Here is a 21,630-nt window from a genome sequence, read left to right as displayed (position 1 = left end):
CCTGATCTACATGAACTAGCATAGCAGCACATTTTATGTTCTGATTTCAAATTAAATCCATGGAAAGTATTGAATTTCTTTGTGTTTAAAATGCAAAAAGATGCTCAACTGATGCACCAACTTGTCATGTAGTGTCATTTCCATAATAACCAAGTGACCAGTTACTGTCATGAGAAACAGTATGGGCTCTTAACTCCCTGAGGTCTGAAAACGCGTTGGCGCGTTTTGTAGGATTTTTTTCACATTGCAGCAAAACAGACTTAAACTACTCGTCATTTCTTTTCATAGAGACATAAGTAATATATCAATTGAAACCATAGAATGTCTTCTTTTATTTGTGTACATTCAGAGTAAAAACACAATGTTGTGCTTTTTGTAAAATAAAGAAAACTAACATGATGCGTGATCTCTCGTCTCCCTCTGAACGAAGTCCAATCTGATAGTTCTCAGAAAATGAACTAACTTATGAATACTAATGACAAAAAATTACACTTATGTCTAAAGAAACGTTGAAATGTCAGGTTTTAAATCGTGCAAGTCCAATCGAAAACAAACATTCTGTGTTTATGCAATCTGTATGAAAAGAGAGCCATGTCAGAAGTCCGAGATTCAGCTCATTATCCGCTAATGCGGCCACGCCCACAGAGCCAGCGCTATTCAGTGGCAAATTCATAGGCAATACATACATACATCATCTCAATCGTGTATTTATTGTCTTGAGAAGTGTTTATTTGGATGGTAAAGCCATGGTTAGCGATCTCTAGAAGACATGCTGTTAGTTCCTAGTTCCTTTTCTTCTTTATATGAATTTGTGGCCTAAAGGTGTACAGAGCGCCCTCCGGCTGCAAGTATGAATTGAAAACACCATTCCTGAAATGTCCTCTTCTTCATTAGAATAATTTATGGACTAAATGTGCACAGAGAACGCCCTCCAGCTGCAAGTATGAATTAAAAACACAGTATCCAGCACTCATAGTGATGACAATAAATATTACTTCTAAGTATAGAAATTTGACATAAATATATAAGAATCCATCAATATTTCTCCAAATGTGCATGCCTTTAAGCTAAAAGCCTATATGAAATGCCACAGAAGTAACATAATTGTTCAGACACTTTGCATCACAGAAATACATTATATTTTAAAGAATATAATAGAATACCATTATTTTAAATTGTAATAATATTTCACAGTATTGCTGTTCATGATGAGCTGAGACATTATTACATTACAGAGGGTTTTTTTCACAGCCTACCTGGCTGAAAGGCCTCATTAATATGCAAGTCATTTCAGGTCATTATTATGTGATTGTCTTCTCAGGTGTAAATGGCCCATTATTTATGCAGATTCACGCCCCCACGCATACTGTGTTTCTTGACAAAAAGTGTCTTAGAAAATTTAAATCTCTCTATTGTTTTATATGAAAGAGTAGTCAGCATAATTTTTACATAATTCTTAAGCAAAAACTCTAGTCTACAACCTCTAATACCCAAAAGTCTTGTGAACACAGATTTAATATACTTTTTTTGGCCTTATTTCAGTGACTTAAGTTTTTTGTTTTTTCAATAACCACGCATAAACATTATTCCTTCAAAAATACAAACATGTACATACATGTTCCTCACATATTATTGTAGCCTAGTTTGTGCTGAATACAGTATAATGACACTTTTTCCATTAATATGTTTATGAACAACTGAAAAAAGCACAAATGTCAGGGCATGTCAAAACTTCTCCAAGCCCCAAATCAGCCTCAGACTCCAGAGGGTTAATATCCTTTGGTGATTACATTAGCAAGTCAGCTACCCTTAGCTTTTCACATACTCTGTTGTTTTTAGGCCTGAGCCAGTTTTATGGACAAAAGATGGAGGTGAGCTTCCTGATGTTGAACGGATGATCGTGGAGGGTAGAGATCTAATCATTACCACACTGAACAAAACAGACAACGGCACATATCGCTGTGAGGCCAGCAACCAACTCGGCACCAACAGGGATGAATTTACGCTGTATGTGTATGGTAAGTACTTCTGGGTCAACATAAGCTCTGGAGGGCAATAAATCCATAAGTTTATTTATTTATTTTTTATATTCTCATGTGTTCTCATTATTTATTTTATTTGTGAAAGTTTATGTTAATATCCATCGTAATCTGCATCAAAACACACATACGTATGCACTCAGTAAACTCCTCCTGGCCTAGTTTACCAGTGTTTTTGTGTGTTGGGGGTATACAGCAGAAACTGCTGGTGGCTGCAGTATTTGCCACCAAAGTGAAACGGAGCCAGAAATGATAAGTTGGTTCTCCAAAACAGGAAGTAAAACAAGAGAAGAACACGCAATTAAGGGTCCACTGCTAATGCGGATAACATTTGTCAAGCTAAAATTGGAAGGAAGATACAGAGCTCTTGGGACAGAGACGGATTTGTAGCATCGCTTTTTAATAGGCCCAACAGCAATCTTTGAGAGAGATCATTTGGAAGGTACACATTTTTTGTACTAAAAACAAAGATGTGGGATTTGTCACAACAGGAGGGTTCTTTATGGACGGACGGCTTTTGAAAGTTGAGCCCACAACTCTCCATGCCTTTCTGTTGCCCTAGATTTATTTGGCCACATTAACAAGACAAACAGACACACAAAATAAAGATCTTCACTAGTGTAGATACTCTACAACGGAATCAGTTTAAACCAACATCTACAATACTTGAAGAAAGTTAGCATAATTATATATTAGTGACATGCTAGCCAAAAAAATTTACAGATCTACTTTTGAATGGTTGTCAATGGAAAATAACACTTTTATTTATATCATAGACTAACCGAACCATGCTAACCAGTCAAACCTTGACCTCCAGGTTAAAGAATTGAGAGGAAGCAAGAGACAGACAGGTGTAGAGAGAGAAAGAGAGAGAATCTCATTCACATGACTCATTACCTCTGCTTCTAATTCATCTAGATGTCTGACTTCACCCGAGTGATATTTATTAAGCCCTTCCTCTCAGGATGAGTTGTCGGACTCGGCTCTCGAATGAACCTAATTTGCTAATGGTACGACTGCCAAGTGGCAATAAATGTCAGTTGAAATCACACAGTCTCTATTCATCTCCAGTTACCGTTTTAATTCCCGTTTATTAATGTGTCTGCTGGTAGGTACACTTTATTTTTCCAAGGACAGATAGAAATAGGAATGGCTGGTTTTTAGGAAAGGCAATAAATATAAAGCAGGATGGAAAATTCGGTCATGTTAGTATTCTGTTAAGTAGGATGGGCCGTTATATTTAACATTACTTAGGTTTGTTTAGTGTTTTATTTATACTTGTAAAGTACTTGGTTATATTTTTTAACTGTAGTGTTTACTACATTTGATGTTTCATTTAAATTTAATATATTTTATATGTACTAAATAGCAACTTCATCATTATAAATGTGAAATTACAAAAATACATTGCATACATGTTTCAATAGAAATGATGGTTATTTTACAGTACGTGTACTTATATGTACTTACCTAAGAAAGTACTCGGTAACTACAGGGGTTAAGGTTAGGTTTGGTGTAGGTTCGGAGTTAGTTCCTAATTATTACCAAGTAATTGTAATTACTGTAATAAGTACATCATATGTACATGAGGAACAGGACTGTAAAGTAAAGTGCTAAAAAATGACATTAAGGTATATTTAATTTACCATAAATGCTTGTCAGTATATTCGGCAGAACACTTCAAACATATTTCAGAGACAATAGAAGTATTTATGAAATTACATATAAAGATGTACTTTAGTCCTTAAGTCAAAAAATCACTCTAAATTTAAGCACTTAATTTGAATTTTAACTATAATACGGGAATAACTGATTGAAACTACAGTACATTATATACTAAACCAAAACAATACTATTATTTTTAATTTAAGTACCATTTAGTACAACTCTGTTCTGAATGTGTATATTTAAAGAGTTAGTTCCTTCATGTCGTTCTACACCTGTAAGACCTTCGTTCATCTTCGGAACACAAATTAAGATATTTTTAATGAAATCCAATGGCTCAGTGAGGCCTCTATTGACAGCAAGATAATTAACACTTTCAGATGCCCAGAAAGCTACTAAAAACATACTGACCTGTTTTAAATATGTCTTTAGTACCTTTCTGGTCATTGAAAGTGTTAATTATCTTGCTGTCAATGCAGGCCTCACTGAGCCATCAGATTTTATCAAAAATATCTTAATTTGTGTTCTGAAGATGAATGCGGTGTGTCTTACGGGTGTGGAACGACATGAGGGTGAGTAATAAATGACTGAATTTTCAGTTTTGGGTGAACTAACCCATTAAATGTTTAAAGTGTATAATTTTTGTGCCACTAGGATCATCAATCAGGTTTTTTTTTTTTCCCTCCACCCCAACTGCCATTGGTCGAGAAACCTTTTAGCCCCGTCCTCAACCTCACACCATTGGTTTGCGCCAGTGCCACTATGTTGGGCTGCGAAGGATGCTCAAATGAACATATCAATGTTTTCATAGTAACATGTTTACACAATTTTTTTTTATTTTTTTTCAGAAACAGTGCTAGTAATATCAGTAGGATTCATATATACACATCCGCAACAGAGTTTCAGAGTTTTTTTGTAATAAATTTGGTAGCACTTTATTTTACAGGCCTGTTCCCCATGTACATACTATGTACTTATTACAGTAATTATAATTACTGGGTAATAACAAGGTACTAACCCTGAACCTACACCTGAACCTAACCTTAACCCTTAACCCATGTAGTTACCTTATATTACCAAGTATTTACCCACTGTAAGTACATGTAAATACATGTACTGTAAAATAAACCAACCTCAAATTATATTAAATAAATAAAAGAAATAATGTTATTTTAGTTTTGCAAGTTGTTATGTCCAATTTAGGGGCTGGTGGGGAGGGAAATGATAAGATGGAAGATTAGATAAACAAATACATCCATTTGGATACACTGACTAAAATTTCATATAAAAACAAACTTCACTCAGAAATTGAATTTAACATGACATTTTGAAGTATTGTCTTGTAAAACTTACTCCAGTTATCTTTGTTTCTATATTTACCCTTTTTGAAAAATCCTTTTTACAGTGTAGCTCTATATGTACTGTAGTCATCAGAGCTGTGGCTAGCCATATTAGCTTATCTTGCTGTTCAAATGAATGTCAAAAAGCCCACAAAACTGAACATATTCAGAAGTCAAGCCTGCAGCAGCAGGCCATTTCTAGAAAGAAAAGCATGAGCTAGAAAACAGCAGTGTCCAAAGACAATCCAATTTCTCCTCTAGATGTGAAAATCCATGTATTGGTCTGCACGCTCCTATATCTGAGTGTTATTGAGCCGTTGAGAGACCTGTGACATCTCTCTTGCAGGTGTAATGTATAGTCTAATTGTACCCAGCAGTAGGTCTGAGCAGACGAGACACCCTCTGGCTACTCTGAGCCCCGAGTTCTCCTCTGACTTTTAAATGAGCATCAGCATTTATGTCTCATGGGTTTAATCCAGCGCTTGCTTGGAACTGTAAAATATTTATTGCTTTGCTTCCTATAATCAGCATGTGTTCGCTACCAACCCCCTCTCAATTAAAACCATGAGAACAGATGAAAAAGAGTTTCGTTTACTTGCTCGGAAAAGCGTGCAAACATCCATAAAATTGATGTCTTTTCAGAAGTGCGCCCTGCTGCCGGAGCAAGAGATGAAATGCTTCCAGAGGCACTTGTGAGGCAGTTTGACCCTAAATGAAATCCTTACCAAATAGCTTGAAACTGCTGAGTTGTATTTATACTCCTTTTAACTTTTTCCTCCTCTTCAGTCTTAGGTCTTATTTAAAGAGCTAATTATGTATCTGTAATCAGTTCGGGAGACATGTAAAGGAAGCGCGTGGGCAGCCCACGCCGTGCGGAGACTGATCAAAACAGCCCGCATTTGAAGTCCGCAGGCTGAGGAAACTAGCAAATGGTCACGTTTCTGATTCAGAAGTCAAGCATTAGACATTAGAGAACCAGAAGAGGAGGCTTGATCAACAAGAAAAACAGAAAATAAACATGTAAATAAAGCTGTTTTTGCATAGATTTGGACAAGGTGATCTGTAGAACAGGGCAAATGGGCGATATTTGCAAAAAAAACTAATCCAGGTCATACACTGCCCAGCCAAAAAAAAAAGAAAGTCGCTGTTTGGATTTAAATAGGCAAATACTTAAAAGTCTATGACTGGATCATTATTGCAATGCTTATTCTGTTTCTAGCATGTTATATGTTTGGGAACAGTTCTTTTAACCTTAATGATGGAGTGTGTAGCTTTTCATTTCTTAAACAACAATTTAGGAAGATGTATCATGACCATATTCCAGGATGACAATGTCAAGATTCATCAGGCTCAAAGTGATTCATTAAAAGTCTTTGGGATGTGCTGGAGGAGACTTTACAGAGTGCTCACCTCTTGCATTGTCAATATAAGATATTGGCCAAAAATTGATGCACCTCTTGATGGAAATAAATCTACTACAGCACATCCCAAACACTTTAAATGAATTGATTCAAAATTAAGTATTTAAGACTCAGAGATGCCAATTCAATGTGAAAATAATTCTTCATGCTCCCTCCCAACCATTCTTTCACAATTTGATGAATTTTGACATTGTCATCCTGGAAAATGGCAATGATATGTCTTCCTACATCGTTGATTAAGAAATGAAAAGCTACACACTCCATCAATTAGGGTTAAAATAACTGTTCCCAAACATATAACATGCTAGAAACATAATAATCACTGTTTTAATATGTTTCTTCTTCATATTAGAATGATTTTCCTTCACAGGAATAAATTACATTTTAAAAGATATTAAAAAAGAAAATTAACATTTTAAATTGTAATTTAATTTCACAATATTACTGTTTTTACTGAGCATAAGAGACTATTTTTCAAAGAAAATTTCGGATATTTTGTAACTTTCAGTACCCTCAATGGCCACCAGGGTCATGTATGCGAAATCTCCATCAAAAACACTAAAAACAGGCTTAATGCTCTTTAAACTAAATATAATTACATACTTCATTTGAGGTAAAATATGGCCCATGTTCTAGTCAGGATTTGTGTGATTCACCCACATCAGAAACCCTGGGGGAAACACACTCAGCCCGCAGCAGAAATGAGCCGGGAACAGTCACACAGCATTTGAACTACAGCGGGAATGTTGATCTTTTCCTCTCTTCCCAGCTCTGTCTTCCTCCATCTCTCTCACTGCCACTTCACGTCACCTCCACCTTTTTACATCAGACATTCTTTTTTTCCCTGACTGTACAAATTGGACTAAAAGGTTTTTGACTCCAGTGTTGAGGAAAAAAGCTAGCCACAGATGAAATTCTGGTTGTCAGTCTGTCAAAGAGGTGAGAGATAAAAGGCATTTCTAATCAGAAATCTGCTCTGTTTCAGTAAATCGAAGGGCAGATTCTCCAGTGTGAATGAATAAGCACATGGGAACAAGCAACTTTGGGTCTCATTCACTAGTTATTGCGTGGACTATTCGTATTTGTAGGCAAAGGAGAACTTCTCACAAAAAAATCCACCTAATTCATAATAGGTGCGTATGCACATGAATTTGTTCTTAATCTTGTTCCAATATTAATGATTTTGGAGTATTCTAATGAGGCTAGTCATTTGCATAAAATACTCCCCAATTCCATATAAGGGCTTTCCGTACACACGTTTTTTTACAGCCTTGCATTGCTGGTATTGTACTTTGTCTACTCTTTAAACAGCATTATGACCTGTACACAACGGTGTTTTGTTTCGGGTTTAACTAGCATAACGCCGGTTTTCACCGTTTTTAGGATTCTTTGCAGCCTTTAGCCTCTGTAAAACTGAAAGTAACTCACTCCCGCTAAATATTTACTCTTTGAATTCTTGCTCCTGGGAACAATACAAGTCGACACCATTATGACTAAAAGTTTGCTAAGAAGTATTTCCTACTAAAGCAAGGCATAGCAGATTGGGGGGAATGGACTTGTTTTCTTTCCCTTTTTCCCTCCTTTCTGCTGTATTTAAGTTTTATTGAAAGCCCATTTTTCTACTGGCGAAGTACTCCTTTAATATGTGGTCACATTAGCGCAATTTTAATGAAATTTCACATGAAAAAAGGACCATTGTCAATAGCGTTGAGATGTACATCTCACACAGAAGTCACTTTCAAACCAAGCAGCTTTCTCTTTCGCTTTAACTTCGCGCACGAGCAGATCTGTTTCTTTGCTTGAAAAGCGTTCAGCTTTTCCGCCATGTAAATAGCAATCCGCCATGGCGTGAGCGCATCTCGCTCTTAAAGGGAATGGGAGATGACACTCTGATTGTTTATTGAACGTTACGCCCATTACTCATTAAGAGAATAGGGACAACCCATTTCAAAAATTCACCCCGGCGCACGGACCGTTTTTCCGTCGTTAAAATAGCAAAAGTGGATTTGGACACGCCCTGAGTGCACCTGCGCTGTGCGCTTTACACTTTGTGTTTAGATCGTTAAAATAGGGCCCTATATGTCTGTTTATGCATTTAAAAACGTTATGCATTTTGGTCATTCATTTACACCATAACTGAGTTTTGGGGGCCTGAAAACGCAAACTTTTGAAAAGTGCAACAAAAAGTGTTTTGTTTTAAAGTACAAGTTTTTTTTTAATTCTACCATTATTGTCTCCGTGTAAATGACAAAAATGCGAATTTGTGAAAACGGGAATGCCCCGTGCGCATACGTGTTACGTGTTCAGTCTATTTTTCTTTACAAAATTACATCGCCAACTACTGGCCTTGCAGCATAATACAGCGATTTTTAATCGTTTTCGTGGATCTGTGTGAACGGAGATCATTTTGACATTGTTATCGTCTGTACGCGAAAAACACGAAGGAAAAACGTTTCCGTTTTTAGTACATCATCATGTAAATGTACCTTAAGTACAAACGTTATTGATGAATCATGATTTGTACGTGCAGATGTTCATATGCAGATTTCACACAGAAACTCTGTGCATACACACGGTTGAATGAGTGAATGAGACCCACTGTCCCAATTTGTCATGCCCGTTCTTTTAATCTGTGCAAGATAAAGAGGCTAGTAACTCAAATGACTAAACTGGTATTAATGCAGTAAAAAATATCAGCTTCAGAGGCTTGAAATACAGAGCGATTTGCATGATAAGTAACATCATTACAGAGCAGTGCAGCGGGACGTAGCAGACATCAGAGATTAACAAGAATGTATAGTTATGAACATGTCTAAATGGATGTGTTTTGCAGGATGTGTTAGTTTGTACAACCTGCATTTGTACATGAAACCATTATGTTGTCCCAGTCGTCCATGTTCCATCATTCTGACTGCAGGATAATGCTGTCGGTTAATGTCTTCATTAATGGTTTTGAGTTTTGTGGCCATTTTATTATTTTATTTTTTTTTTTATTCTCTCACCTTGTGATGTCCTCACCCTTGTCTTCCCTTACTGCCCCTTTCTGTCTGCGTCCATGGCAACAGCTAAAGATTTCCCAGGTACAACTACAGGTAAATATTTTTTGCTGGAGTGCTGACATCATCATTGCGAGACAGGGCACTGTAATGTCGCTTGTGGAGTGCTGGGTCGGGTTACGCCAATTAACCTCCTCCATAGCATGAGCTGGGAGCCATTGCCTTGCATGGGAGCACTGCTGATCTTTGTGAAATGTCATGGTGCTCCATGGTGCTGTCATTCACACAAGGGATGCTTAAAACTCTGGCACACTTACTGGTGTCAGTGAAATTAAATTCATCTTATTTCTGTTAGGAAGAATCTGGAAAAGTTAGAAATGCAGTTGATATTGTGAAGGGTCAATGACACAAGGATAGGCCTGTACTAGATGATAAAAAGGAAATACCTTTTTAAAAATGTAATTGAAAATGCATGATCTTAGAAATGTACAGTCATTTTTGTATTTGTGTCAGTGTCATGCATTTTTGAAAAAGCCATCTTCAAAATTAAATATTTTTTCTACATTTTTTCTAGCATTTTCTACAAATTTGTGTCAATTTCACACATTTTTTAACAAAGTTGAGGCCATTTTGAACATCAAATGTCGAGAGGTGTAACCAAGTAAATCTTTAAATACAATTAAGGCTGTCAAACAATTAATCGCATCCAAAATATATGTGTGTCTACTGTGTATATTATATATATATATATATATATATATATATATATATATATATATATATATATATATATATATATATATATATATATATATATATACACACACATAGACATACATGTATATATTTACAGGTATATTTATATATAATTTATATTATATATAAATATAATATATATAATGCAATATATTTTTGTTACATATATACATGGATGTGTGTGTGTTTATATATACATAATAAATATACACACATACACTGAACAAAATTATAAATGCAACACTTTTGTTTTTGCCCCCATTTTTCATGAGCTGAACTCAAAGATCTAAGACTTTTTCTATGTGCACAAAAGGCCTATTTCTCTCAAATATTGCTCACAAATCTGTCTAAATCTGTGTTAGTGAGCACTTCTCCTTTGCCGAGATAATCCACCCACCTCACAGGTGTGGCATATCAAGATGCTGATTAGACAGCATGATTATTGCACAGGTGTGCCTTAGGCTGGCCACAATAAAAGGCCACTCTAAAATGTGCAGTTTTATCACACAGCACAATGCCACAGATGTTGCAAGTTTTGAGGGAGCGTGCAATTGCATGCTGACTGCAGGAATGTCCGCCAGAGCTGTTGCCCGTGAATTGAATGTTCATTTCTCTACCATAAGCCGTCTCCAAAGGTTTTTCAGAGAATTTGGCAGTACATCCAACCAGCCTCACAATGGCAGACCACGTGTAACCACACCAGCCCAGGACCTCCACATCCAGCATCTTCACCTCCAAGATCGTCTGAGACCAGCCACCCGGACAACTGCTCCAACAATCGGTTTGCAAACTGTCAGAAACCCATCTCAGGGAAGCTCATCTGCATGCCCGTCGTCCTCATCGGGGTCTCGACCTGACTGCAGTTCGTTGTCGTAACTGACTTGAGTGGGCAAATGCTCATATTCGATGGCATCTGTCACTTTGGAGAGGTGTTCTCTTCACGGATGAATCCCGGTTTTCACTGTACAGGGCAGATGGCAGACAGTGTGTATGGCGTCGTGTGGGTGAGCGGTTTGCTGATGTCAGCATTGTGGATCGAGTGGCCCATGGTGGCCAGGGGGTTATAGTATAGGCAGGCGTATGTTATGGACAACGAACACAGGTGCATTTTATTGATGGCATTTTGAATGCACAGAGATACCGTGACGAGATCCTCAGGCCCATTGTTGTGCCATTCATCCATGACCATTACCTAATGTTACAGCATGATAATGCACGGCCCCATGTTGCAAGGATCTGTACACTGTTCCTGGAAGCTGAAAACATCCCAGTTCTTGTATGGCCAGCATACTCACCGGACGTGTCACCCATTGAGCATGTTTGGGATGCTCTTGATCGACGTGTTCCAGTTCCTGCCAATATCCAGCAACTTCGCACAGCCATTGAAGAGGAGTGGACCAACATTCCACAGGCCACAATCAACAACCTGATCAACTCTATGCGAAGGAGATGTTGCACTGCGTGAGGCAAATGGTGGTCACACCAGATACTGACTGGTTTTCAAACCCCCCCGGACCTCCCCAATACAGTAAAACTGCACATTTTAGAGCAGCCTTAGAGAGAAGTGCTCACTAACAAGGATTTAGACAGATTTGTGAACAATATTTGAGAGAAATAGGCCTTTTGTGTACATAGAAAAGTCTTAGATCTTTGAGTTCAGCTCATGAAAAATGGGGGCAAAAACAAAAGTGTTTATTTTAGATGTAATTAATCGTTTGACAGCACTAATAAATAATTATATAGTCAAATATAATTTTTTACACCTATTTACATATATTAATAAATAAGTCTGTACATAAAATATGAGCTGTCACTGACCCATAAAATAGTTGAGCCTTAGTGAAAAATAAATATTTGAAAGTTTTGATGAAATGGTACATCATATATAAAAATAAGACTTTTTTTCCAAGTCTGCTTTAGTTTTTTTTTTTTTTTTGTTATTATCTCCAATAACCAGACGGACTGAAGAAACCAGCACTCATTTCTAGATGATAGCTCAGTGTCCTTGTAGTAGACCATTTGAAAGGCATAAACACAAAGCTACAAAAAAGTTTTTGTTTAACTCACTAGAACTGAGTTGCAGCAATGACTGTTACTATATGTCATCAGTGTGTGCATGGTATGGCCTTTTGAGAACATGTTTTATTTTGCTATGTGCAGTTTATGTCCTGTTTGTTTTGTTTTTTTGTGAACCATTGATTTTTCAGCTTGGACGTCTATTTCACTGGGGTCTCTGTGCTGAATGTTCCACCTCGATGTGTTCTAACTATTTGTCACAGGTCAGATTTCCTTAGCCTGCTCTCCCATCAGGGAATTGATTTTAATAATTAGAAACTGTAATTTGTTTTTAAAATCTAATCATATTTTATGCCACCCACACCATATTCCACTGGGAGTACAGTGAACATGAGCTGCAAATTGAATGTGTGGATATGACAGCGCTCATATACAGCATGTTAAGATTGTATCTCAGGTGCCATCTCTATTTAGAACACAGTTCATATTTATATAAGGAACGTTACTGGTTCAAAACTAATTACGAATTTTTAAATATCACTATAATAATACTAACAAAATACCATCCAGAATGCCTTGCATTATTATAAACGCAATTTACGCTTGTTTTTGCAAACTGAGGGATGGACTGAAATTGTATTCTGTGTTAATCGACAGCGGGCCACTATGGATGCTTGTTTCCACCAGGGAATAAAAAATAGATAATTGCGACTTTTTATCTCACAATTCTGACTTTTTTTTCCTAAGTTGTGAGTTTAAATCTAACAGATCTGAGAGAAAAAAAGTCACACTTGTGAGAAGTCAGAATAAACTCGCAATTATGAATTTTTTCGCAATTGCGAGTTTATATTTGACACTTTTTTTCTCACAATTGCGAGTTTATATTGTGCAATTTGGACTTAATTGCGATTTTATATCTAACATTTCTGAAAAATAAGTCACAATTCTGTTCACAATTCTCGCAGTTGCAAGTTTATATTTGACAATTCAGAGTTTTTTCTTGTAATTGAGTCTAAAAGTCAAAATTGCGAGCGGTGTAGTGTTAATTTCGTCACCTATTTTTAATTTAGTCTTAGTCTTAGTCTTGTGCCAAATGTCCTTGTTAGTTTTAGTCATATTTAGTCATTCACATATCTTTTTTTGTTAGTCAAGTTTTAGTCGACTAAACGTCTCGTCATTTTAGTCTAGTTTTAGTCAAAAGAAAACTCAAGGTATCTTAGTCACGTTTTAGTCGACTAAAAGTCTTTTAATTTTAGTCTAGTTTTAGTCAAGAAATTGTAGTCTTTTTTTAAAAATAACCCATTATTACTGAGATTATTACTGATAAACATTTCAGTAAAAAAGTGTTTCACATATCTCAAACATTGGTTAAATGTCATAATTACCTGACAAAATACACTTGTTGAAAGATTTTTGTTGAATGCAAATGTTAAACGTGTCTGGTTTTCAATTTCTGATTTAGGAGGCACATTCACAAATGATTAACCTGTTCTGAAGAGTATTTTATTTTAACCAACACAATTCAAAAGCTAGCAAGTCGTCGTCGCTCGTCACTCGTGTTCGCTTTGGGTGTTGTGTGTTCAGCAGTTTCGTGTTGCAGCCACAGGCGTATGAGACCTGTAAAGCCTTGTTTACACTGCACGCGTGTGCGGCTCGTTGCGGCTGCGACGCGGCTACCGGAGCTGATACACGGCCACTCTAGTCAATGCTTGTGTTTACACCAGCCGCGCCACTTCGCTAAAGATAGGCGCCTTGCCTCCAAGACGCGCAGCTCAAATACAAAACAAAGTCAAAATAATCACCCTGTGTAAACTCCCGCTCATATTTTACATCACTAGAAACTGACGACAAGAGATTTGAAGTTGAAAAACTTGAAATTTCTTTGAGTTGACATAGTGCAGAGGAAGGAACAACACCTTGCCGGAGCCGTAACGAGCCGCACACGCATGCAGTGTAAACAAGGCTTCAACGAGGCTTAACTTGAGCAACAGCGCGAAGCCGCGAACTCCTTCTGAATATTTTAAAGGCGTAACAGCTGATGAAAAAGCAGCGACGGCAATAGACAAAAATGAAGAGAGATTCTATCTTAGTTTTTATTTTATACAAAACATTTTCGTCTCGTCTTTTTTCGTCAACAATAATGCATGTTAATTTAGTCTTAGTCAGCGTTTTTGGACAGTGGTGCAGTCTTGTCATCGTCTCGTCTTAGTCATGAAAAAAAAGGTCGTTGATTAACATATTTCGTCTCGTCTCGTCTGACGAAATTAACAGAAATTAATTAAAAGAGCGTTGTTGTGTAAGTTATTTACAAGCTACTAATTACATCTTCAACAGTTAAATTTCTGTACTAATTACTCTATCTAAATTCATTTTATTGATTAAATCTATAAAATTTTGATGTTAAATTCACTATTATTTTATATAGAATTGTTCTATAGTCTATATAGTATTTAAAGCAATTACACCAGAAGTAACTACAACTAACATATACTTTTAAAGTACTAATATGTACCTTTAAGGAACTAATATGCACTTTTAAAGTTCTAATATGTACCTTTAAGGAACTAATATGCACTTTTAAAGTGCTAATATGTACCTTTAAGGAACTAATATGCACTTTTAAAGTTCTAATATGTACCTTTAAGGAACTAATATGCACTTTTAAAGTGCTAATATGTACCTTTAAGGAACTAATATGCACTTTTAAAGTTCTAATATGTACCTTTAAGGAACTAATATGCACTTTTAAAGTGCTAATATGTACCTTTAAGGAACTAATATGCACTTTTAAAGTGCTAATATGTACCTTTAAGGAACTAATATGCACTTTTAAAGTGCTAATATGTACCTTTAAGGAACTAATATGCACTTTTAAAGTTCTAATATGTACCTTTAAGGAACTAATATGCACTTTTAAAGTGCTAATATGTACCTTTAAGGAACTAATATGCACTTTTAAAGTGCTAATATGTACCTTTAAGGAACTAATATGCACTTTTAAAGTGCTAATATGTACCTTTAAGGAACTAATATGCACTTTTAAAGTGCTAATATGTACCTTTAAAGGTATTAATATGTACCATTTAGGGGTAAGTAAAGTACAAAGATGTATATTTTCACTTTTGTACCTTAGGGAGAGTAGAGTGTTCTTTTCAAGGGAAAAGTAATTAGTAATTAATTACGTAATGCATTACAACCAATACTGATTGCGAGATCTAAACTTGCAGTTGCAAGAAAAAAATTCAGAATTGTGAGATAAAAAGTCACAATTGCTCTATTGCTAATTTCTTTTTACTAGCTTATTTTTTTATTCGGTGGCACAAACAAACTCCCATAGGCCACAATAGAGCTTAACTTGTTTTGAACCTAGAACTTTCCAATAATAATGCAAATTAAAAGTGCTGCCCATAGACCTCATTTCTGATCTCCACAGACGTTTCTATGAACAATTTCACAGGGTCTTTGCCACAAATTATAAATCAAGAAATCAACATTAATTAATTCCACAGTGATTTATTTTGATGCAAATGTTCATTTAAAACGTATGAAGATTCTGATTGGTGGTGTGTGTGTGCCATAAAACACATTTGTTTTGTGCCTCTGGCCTTTCACATGTGAGATCTTAATGGAATTCATTAACGCTCAAGCAAAATGACTTACGTCTCTGGCCACATGTCACCATCCGTGAATGAGACTAATGATCTCTTTACTTTCACAAACTAGCTTCATTTCCAAAGGAGTTCAGTGTGTCTTTGCTCCATCAGCAGAAAGATACACATCAAAGTCCCTTTCAAGGAAAGTCTGTTCGCTCGGCAGCCATATTTGCAACACCTTCAAGCAGCTATTTCAGGCATCCAAGACCAAGTCCTATCTACTTGAATGGGGGAATCCTGAAATCTCACCAAAAACAAACAAACAAAAAAAAGCTCCCAGAACATTTCAAATAAGCAACAAAATCTAACATATACTTTCCCATAAATGTTGTTTCTTGTGCTCAGTTACTTAACAAAAGCTTATTTTTCAGGCTAGACCAGCCAATGCATGTATGTGCGGTCATAAACACGCGTCTCAGAACACAACCTGCAGTGACAAGATGACTTAATCAGTCAGCAAATGGCTCTTTTATTTAGAAGGCATGCACTTTCTCCCATTCATAAGTAATATGAGTGCACGGTTTTTGATACACATGCTTTTGACCTTCATTAGCCAGCTGTTAATCTCTGACAAGATAAATCTGGAGATATAAGTGTTTTCTCTTCCGTCATGTCTGTTCAAAGGACTTGATCCTTTGCTGATGCTCACTTATAGAATGTTTTAGTAAAATATGCTGATGAAATAGTAAAATAGATAAATAGATATTTCCAGTGTTGGGGGTAACACATTACCAGTAACGTGAGTTACGTAATCAGATTACTTTTTTAATGCATTACTTTTAAAAGTACAACAAAATAACTGAGTTACTTTTTCAAACAAGTTAAACAAGTTACTTGTTTTCCCATTTATTGACATGTACTGTACAGGTGTGATTTTGCATTTCTTTCATCCTGAGGCTAATTAATTTAACTTTTGGTTTAAAAAGGAGCTTTACCTTTGCCAAAAATAAAACTTTTTTGTATTATTATAAAACAAACAAGCAAGCCCAGCCCTGGGGCCTGTACCATGAAGCCGGATTAGCTGGCTATAGCCAGGTAAGTTTCAGATTAGTTTGCGCCAATCCTGGGCTTTAGGTACCATTAAAGTAACTTGACTTTTAGCGGTGTTCATCGCCATAGTAATATACGCTCCACGGCTAACCTGCTCCGGGGCAGGTTATGTTCTGGGTTAGAGATTTCAAACTGAAATTGGACCAATCAGATGTGAGCAAAGTGACACTAACACATCCAACGCAATAAAGTCACTCCCCCACTTTCTCTTCCTCCAAATTAAAGGTCATTATATAGTAAAAACAAATATTTTAACAATGAAATTGTCTGGTTTTAATGATAATATAATTTATATGATTTGTATAATTATATGATCTATATTTTTATTAATCCATTACACACACGCAAGTTTAGTGTAACAGTAGTTATTAAGCACTTAGTTTCAATGAATATTAATATATATAGATCATATGTAATATAGGCCTAAATAAGGAGTAAATATACTCTTTAAAAATGACTACATATGACTTTGTATGTTTAAGTCTCTATCGCTATATATTATCAACTATATAAACTAACTTCACAACTTTCACTTGCACTGATAGAGAAAGATCATTTCTTTTATTTGTCCTCTTTCACAGACAAGTATTTTCCATTAGTGTAAATGCATTTAAATTCTTCTTTTTCAGCGAAAGAGTTTTGAATCTCGCGAGAAGTGAATCACAGTTTATTTCTGTTGCAAGGCATGTGATTGGCTGTTTGCCACTGATGTCACGGATTTATGTGCACGCGCTCCACAAACTCAGGATCAAAGCCTGAGTTGACAGAGAAAGTTGATGATCAGCCTCATGGTTTTGTCAAATCGAAACTAATCCTATAACCCTGAGTTTGTTCAACTACCATCATGGTACAGGCCCCAGGTGAGAAAAAGTAACGCAAAAGTAATGTAACACATTACTTTCCATAAAAAGTAACTAATGCAATTAGTTACTTTTTTTTAGGTAGTAACGCAATAATGTAATGCATTACTTTTAAAAGTAACTTCCCCCAACACTGGATATTTCTCCAAAATGTCTTTAAATAGGTCAATGGAATTTATTCATGTTACCATGAATGATAAAAGCCTTACACGTAGAGCATTGGACAAAATATTGTACTAGAAATATAGCCAAGTTTAAACAAATCTGAGTAAAATGCCCCAAAGTTTGGACACACAGCCTTTGAGATCAACAACAAAAGAAACAGTAAACTGTTTATTGTCCTAAGCTGAAAATCAATATTCAAAATTTGAGGGCGGGAGAGAAATTAATACTTTTATTTATACTTTTTATTCATATATATTTTATATATATATATATATATATATATATATATATATATATATATATATATATATATATATATATATATATATATAATATATATGAATAAAAAGTATAAATAAAAGTATTAATTTCTATATATATATATATATATATTCTGTCACTTTTATAAGTGCCACAGAAACAACATTATATTGTGTATTTTGGATAATTTTTGTAAACATCTGTATTCAACAATCCAAATATACAGGACTTTCATAGACCTATTTAAAAATGGGCAAAAGCCTGATAATACAGCTGGTAAGGTAGGATTGGTCAAAGACATTTCTTTAAGATGGGTCATAGCGAAGCATCAGCAGCGGCTCTTTTTCCCAGTCACGGAAATCTTCGTGGGTTAAAAATTCAAATAAATGCAGTATTTTTTTCTAGCTTGACACAACCAAGGTCAAATACAGCAAGCACATTCCCACATTTTACAATCATGATGAGAATCGATATTAAAGGACCTCGAATAAAAGAAGTGATCAGCGAGTGTGCATGTGAATAAATGAGGAGACATTCCTGTCCCACACAAGCTCTAGAATGTGAATCCTGCCCTTAATTAAAGATGATGTACAGCACAACAAGACAAACATCATTATTCTTATCGCTGCTTTAAAACCATCTATTCACAAGATGCCATAATGAACAGCCAATATCCTTATTATCAAGGGATATGCAAAACTCTACATTTCTAAGCAACAGCCATCCACAAAGCCGAGACGGCAAAGAGAAATATAGCAATAGAATAAATAAACTTTTTGAATTGTAAATGTAGTATATAATTCCTGAGGCTCATTTAAATGAGAAAAATGAAATTGGAAGAGCAGCTTGAAATCATGCTACACAGTTCATTCAGAGTTGGGGGCGTTTAATGCAGTCCATAAATTGAACTATATTATCAAACTGCATATTCATAAGAAAATGAAAGACATCTGAAGAAATAATGGCTTTGCTGTGTAAATGTGCAGTCATTTTTGGAAGTTAAAGCCCATTTTGTTTATCATAATGGCATAGAAAAAGATCCACAATGGATTTAAATCTGAACGTCTTTCCATTTTGTTATTATTATTTTGCCATGACGGTCTTCTAAATTTATTCAGATTTACAATAAAAAGCATTTAGCAGACATCCATAGCAATTTACAAAAAGTGCTTTATAGTATAAGCTTTATATATTTTAAAAATACTACATAGCGAGTTAAATCTGATCTGATATCTGGATTTGTGTATGTAAAAATGATTAGGCAGCAAATACAGCACACCATAGGCTGTCAAAATTGGAGTGAAGCAAATCTCATGAATCAAGATTGGTGTACTTGATTCTGAACAGCCTCTTATAAAGCATACCATTCTTTGAACTTAATTTCCACATGGCTTTTATTGTGCCTCAAAACAAAGCACAATGTTAATTGAACAAAATGGGTTCATTTATGTGTTAAAAATGGGTCTGCAGAAGTCCCTGTTCTACACATCTCCCAGGGTCACTTTGCCAAGCGCAGCAGAAGTGAGAGCCATTCATCACTATGAGCTAATGAGAGCAAGTTCGAAGTGCAATAAAGACACATAGTTAAAGTTTACACCCTTGCAGAAGCACTGAAATGGCACCCAATGCAGGGCCAAAAGGTGCTGTGTCAGGACACAATTGCTCCAGGTCAAACAAAAACCCATTTTGTCCTGTTCCCTTCAAGTGAGGTTAAAGGGATATTTCACCTAAAAATGAAAGTCCTGTCACCATCATGTTGATCCAAACCTGTTTGACTTTATTCTGTGGAACACAAAAGGGAATTTTTTTTAAAGAATATCCTGGCCTGAATGAGCATTTAAAGGTGCAGTAAGCAATTTCTGAGAAACATTATTTGAATATTTGAAATCAACCCAAACAAACACACCCCTCTCGTCATTGCACAAACACACAATGCAAGAGTGGATGTCTCATCTGAAGCAAAGTAAAAACAATGTTACTTACATTTGGAGCAGATTTTCAGGCCCTCCCACTTCTGTCTCTCCAGCATTGGAAAGCTTTTCTGATATTAACACGGGTCCTAAAGCTCTTGCCTGATCATAACAGTGTGTGGGAAACCACAAGTCTTTGGGCTCCAGGGGGAGTATGGTTGCAAAGCTGAAACTTAAAGGAATTGGTGGAAGGGCACCACCAGGAGTGGAGCCTGCGGCTTAATTTGACTCAACACAGGAAACCTCACCCGGACCGGACAAGGAAAGGATTGACAGATCGATAGCTCTTTCTCAATTGTTTCCAGTGATGTTCCTCCGACCTTTTCTCATTTGTAATGTCTCTCAGCCATCTCTCCCTCTACAGTCTTTCTTCAAATCTTCCTCTTGCTCTCTCTCTCTCCTCCCCCATCATAAGTGGACACGCCCCCTACTGCTGATTGGCTACAAGTGTGTTGTGGTACTCGGTTCGATCCACTTTCAACAGAAATCGTTTACTGCACCTTTAAGCTTGAAAAATTATACCATAAAAGAAAAAGCTCCACAAAAGTAGCGAAACAAGCCAAAATTTAATTTGTTATACTCTAAAAATATTCTTTGGCCCCTTCTTGTAAGTAGTACTATGAGCAAATCCATTATTATTATTTATAGATATTTACAGTAAATCAATTGCTTCAGTTTCCAAAATGAATCAAGAACCTTATCTGGTTCAACTCACTGACTCAATGATTTGGTCACAGTGATTAAAGGGATAGTTCACCCAAAAATGAAAATTTGATGTTTATCTGCTTACCCCCAGTGCATCCAAGATGTAGGTGACTTTTTTTCTTCAGTCGAACACAAATTATGATTTTTAACTGCAACCGCTGCCGTCTGTCAGTCAAATAATAGCAGTGGATGGGAACTTCAACTATAACAGTAAATAAAACTTGCTTAGACAAATCAAAATTAAAACCTGCGGCTCGTGATGACACATTAATGTCCTAAGACACGAAACGATCGGTTTGTGCGAGAAACCGAACATTTTTATATATTTTTTACCTCTAATACACCACTATATCCAACTTCGTTCAGCTTCCTGTTAGTGAGGTCAAAAAACGCGTTCTGAAGACGGAAGTGATGTCTCGCCCATATACTTCAATGAGCGCGAGACATCACTTCCGTTGTCAGAGCGCGATCAGACCTCACTAAGCGAGTGCTGAACGCAGTTGGACATAGTGGTGTATTAGAGGTAAAAATGATATAAATACTGTTCGGTTTCTTGCACAAACCGATCGTTTCGTGTCTTAGGACATTAATGTGCCGTCACGAGCTGCAGGGTTTAATTTGGATTTGTCTATGGAAGTTTTTTCGACTCTTATTGTTCAAGTTCCCAATCACTGCTATTATTTGACTGACAGACGGCAGCGGTTGCAGTTAAAAATCATAATTTGTGTTCGAC

At 36.1% G+C, this 21,630-nt stretch overlaps 1 protein-coding gene across 1 annotated transcript in view; it reads left to right on the top strand.

Annotated features, from left to right (window-relative positions):
- cadm2b (cell adhesion molecule 2b) overlaps positions 1-21,630 on the top strand; it is a 262,725-nt gene that overhangs the window by 237,678 nt on the left and 3,417 nt on the right. Inside the window, exon 8 of the mRNA XM_067365694.1 lies at positions 1,840-2,018. Coding sequence (XP_067221795.1) covers positions 1,840-2,018 — 179 coding nt within the window. The remainder of the gene's footprint in view (positions 1-1,839; positions 2,019-21,630) is intronic.

Source organism: Chanodichthys erythropterus, chromosome 17 (genome assembly GCF_024489055.1).
Source record: "Chanodichthys erythropterus isolate Z2021 chromosome 17, ASM2448905v1, whole genome shotgun sequence".
NCBI classification, from domain to species: domain Eukaryota; kingdom Metazoa; phylum Chordata; class Actinopteri; order Cypriniformes; family Xenocyprididae; genus Chanodichthys; species Chanodichthys erythropterus.
This window is presented reverse-complemented; position numbering and strand designations above follow the sequence as displayed.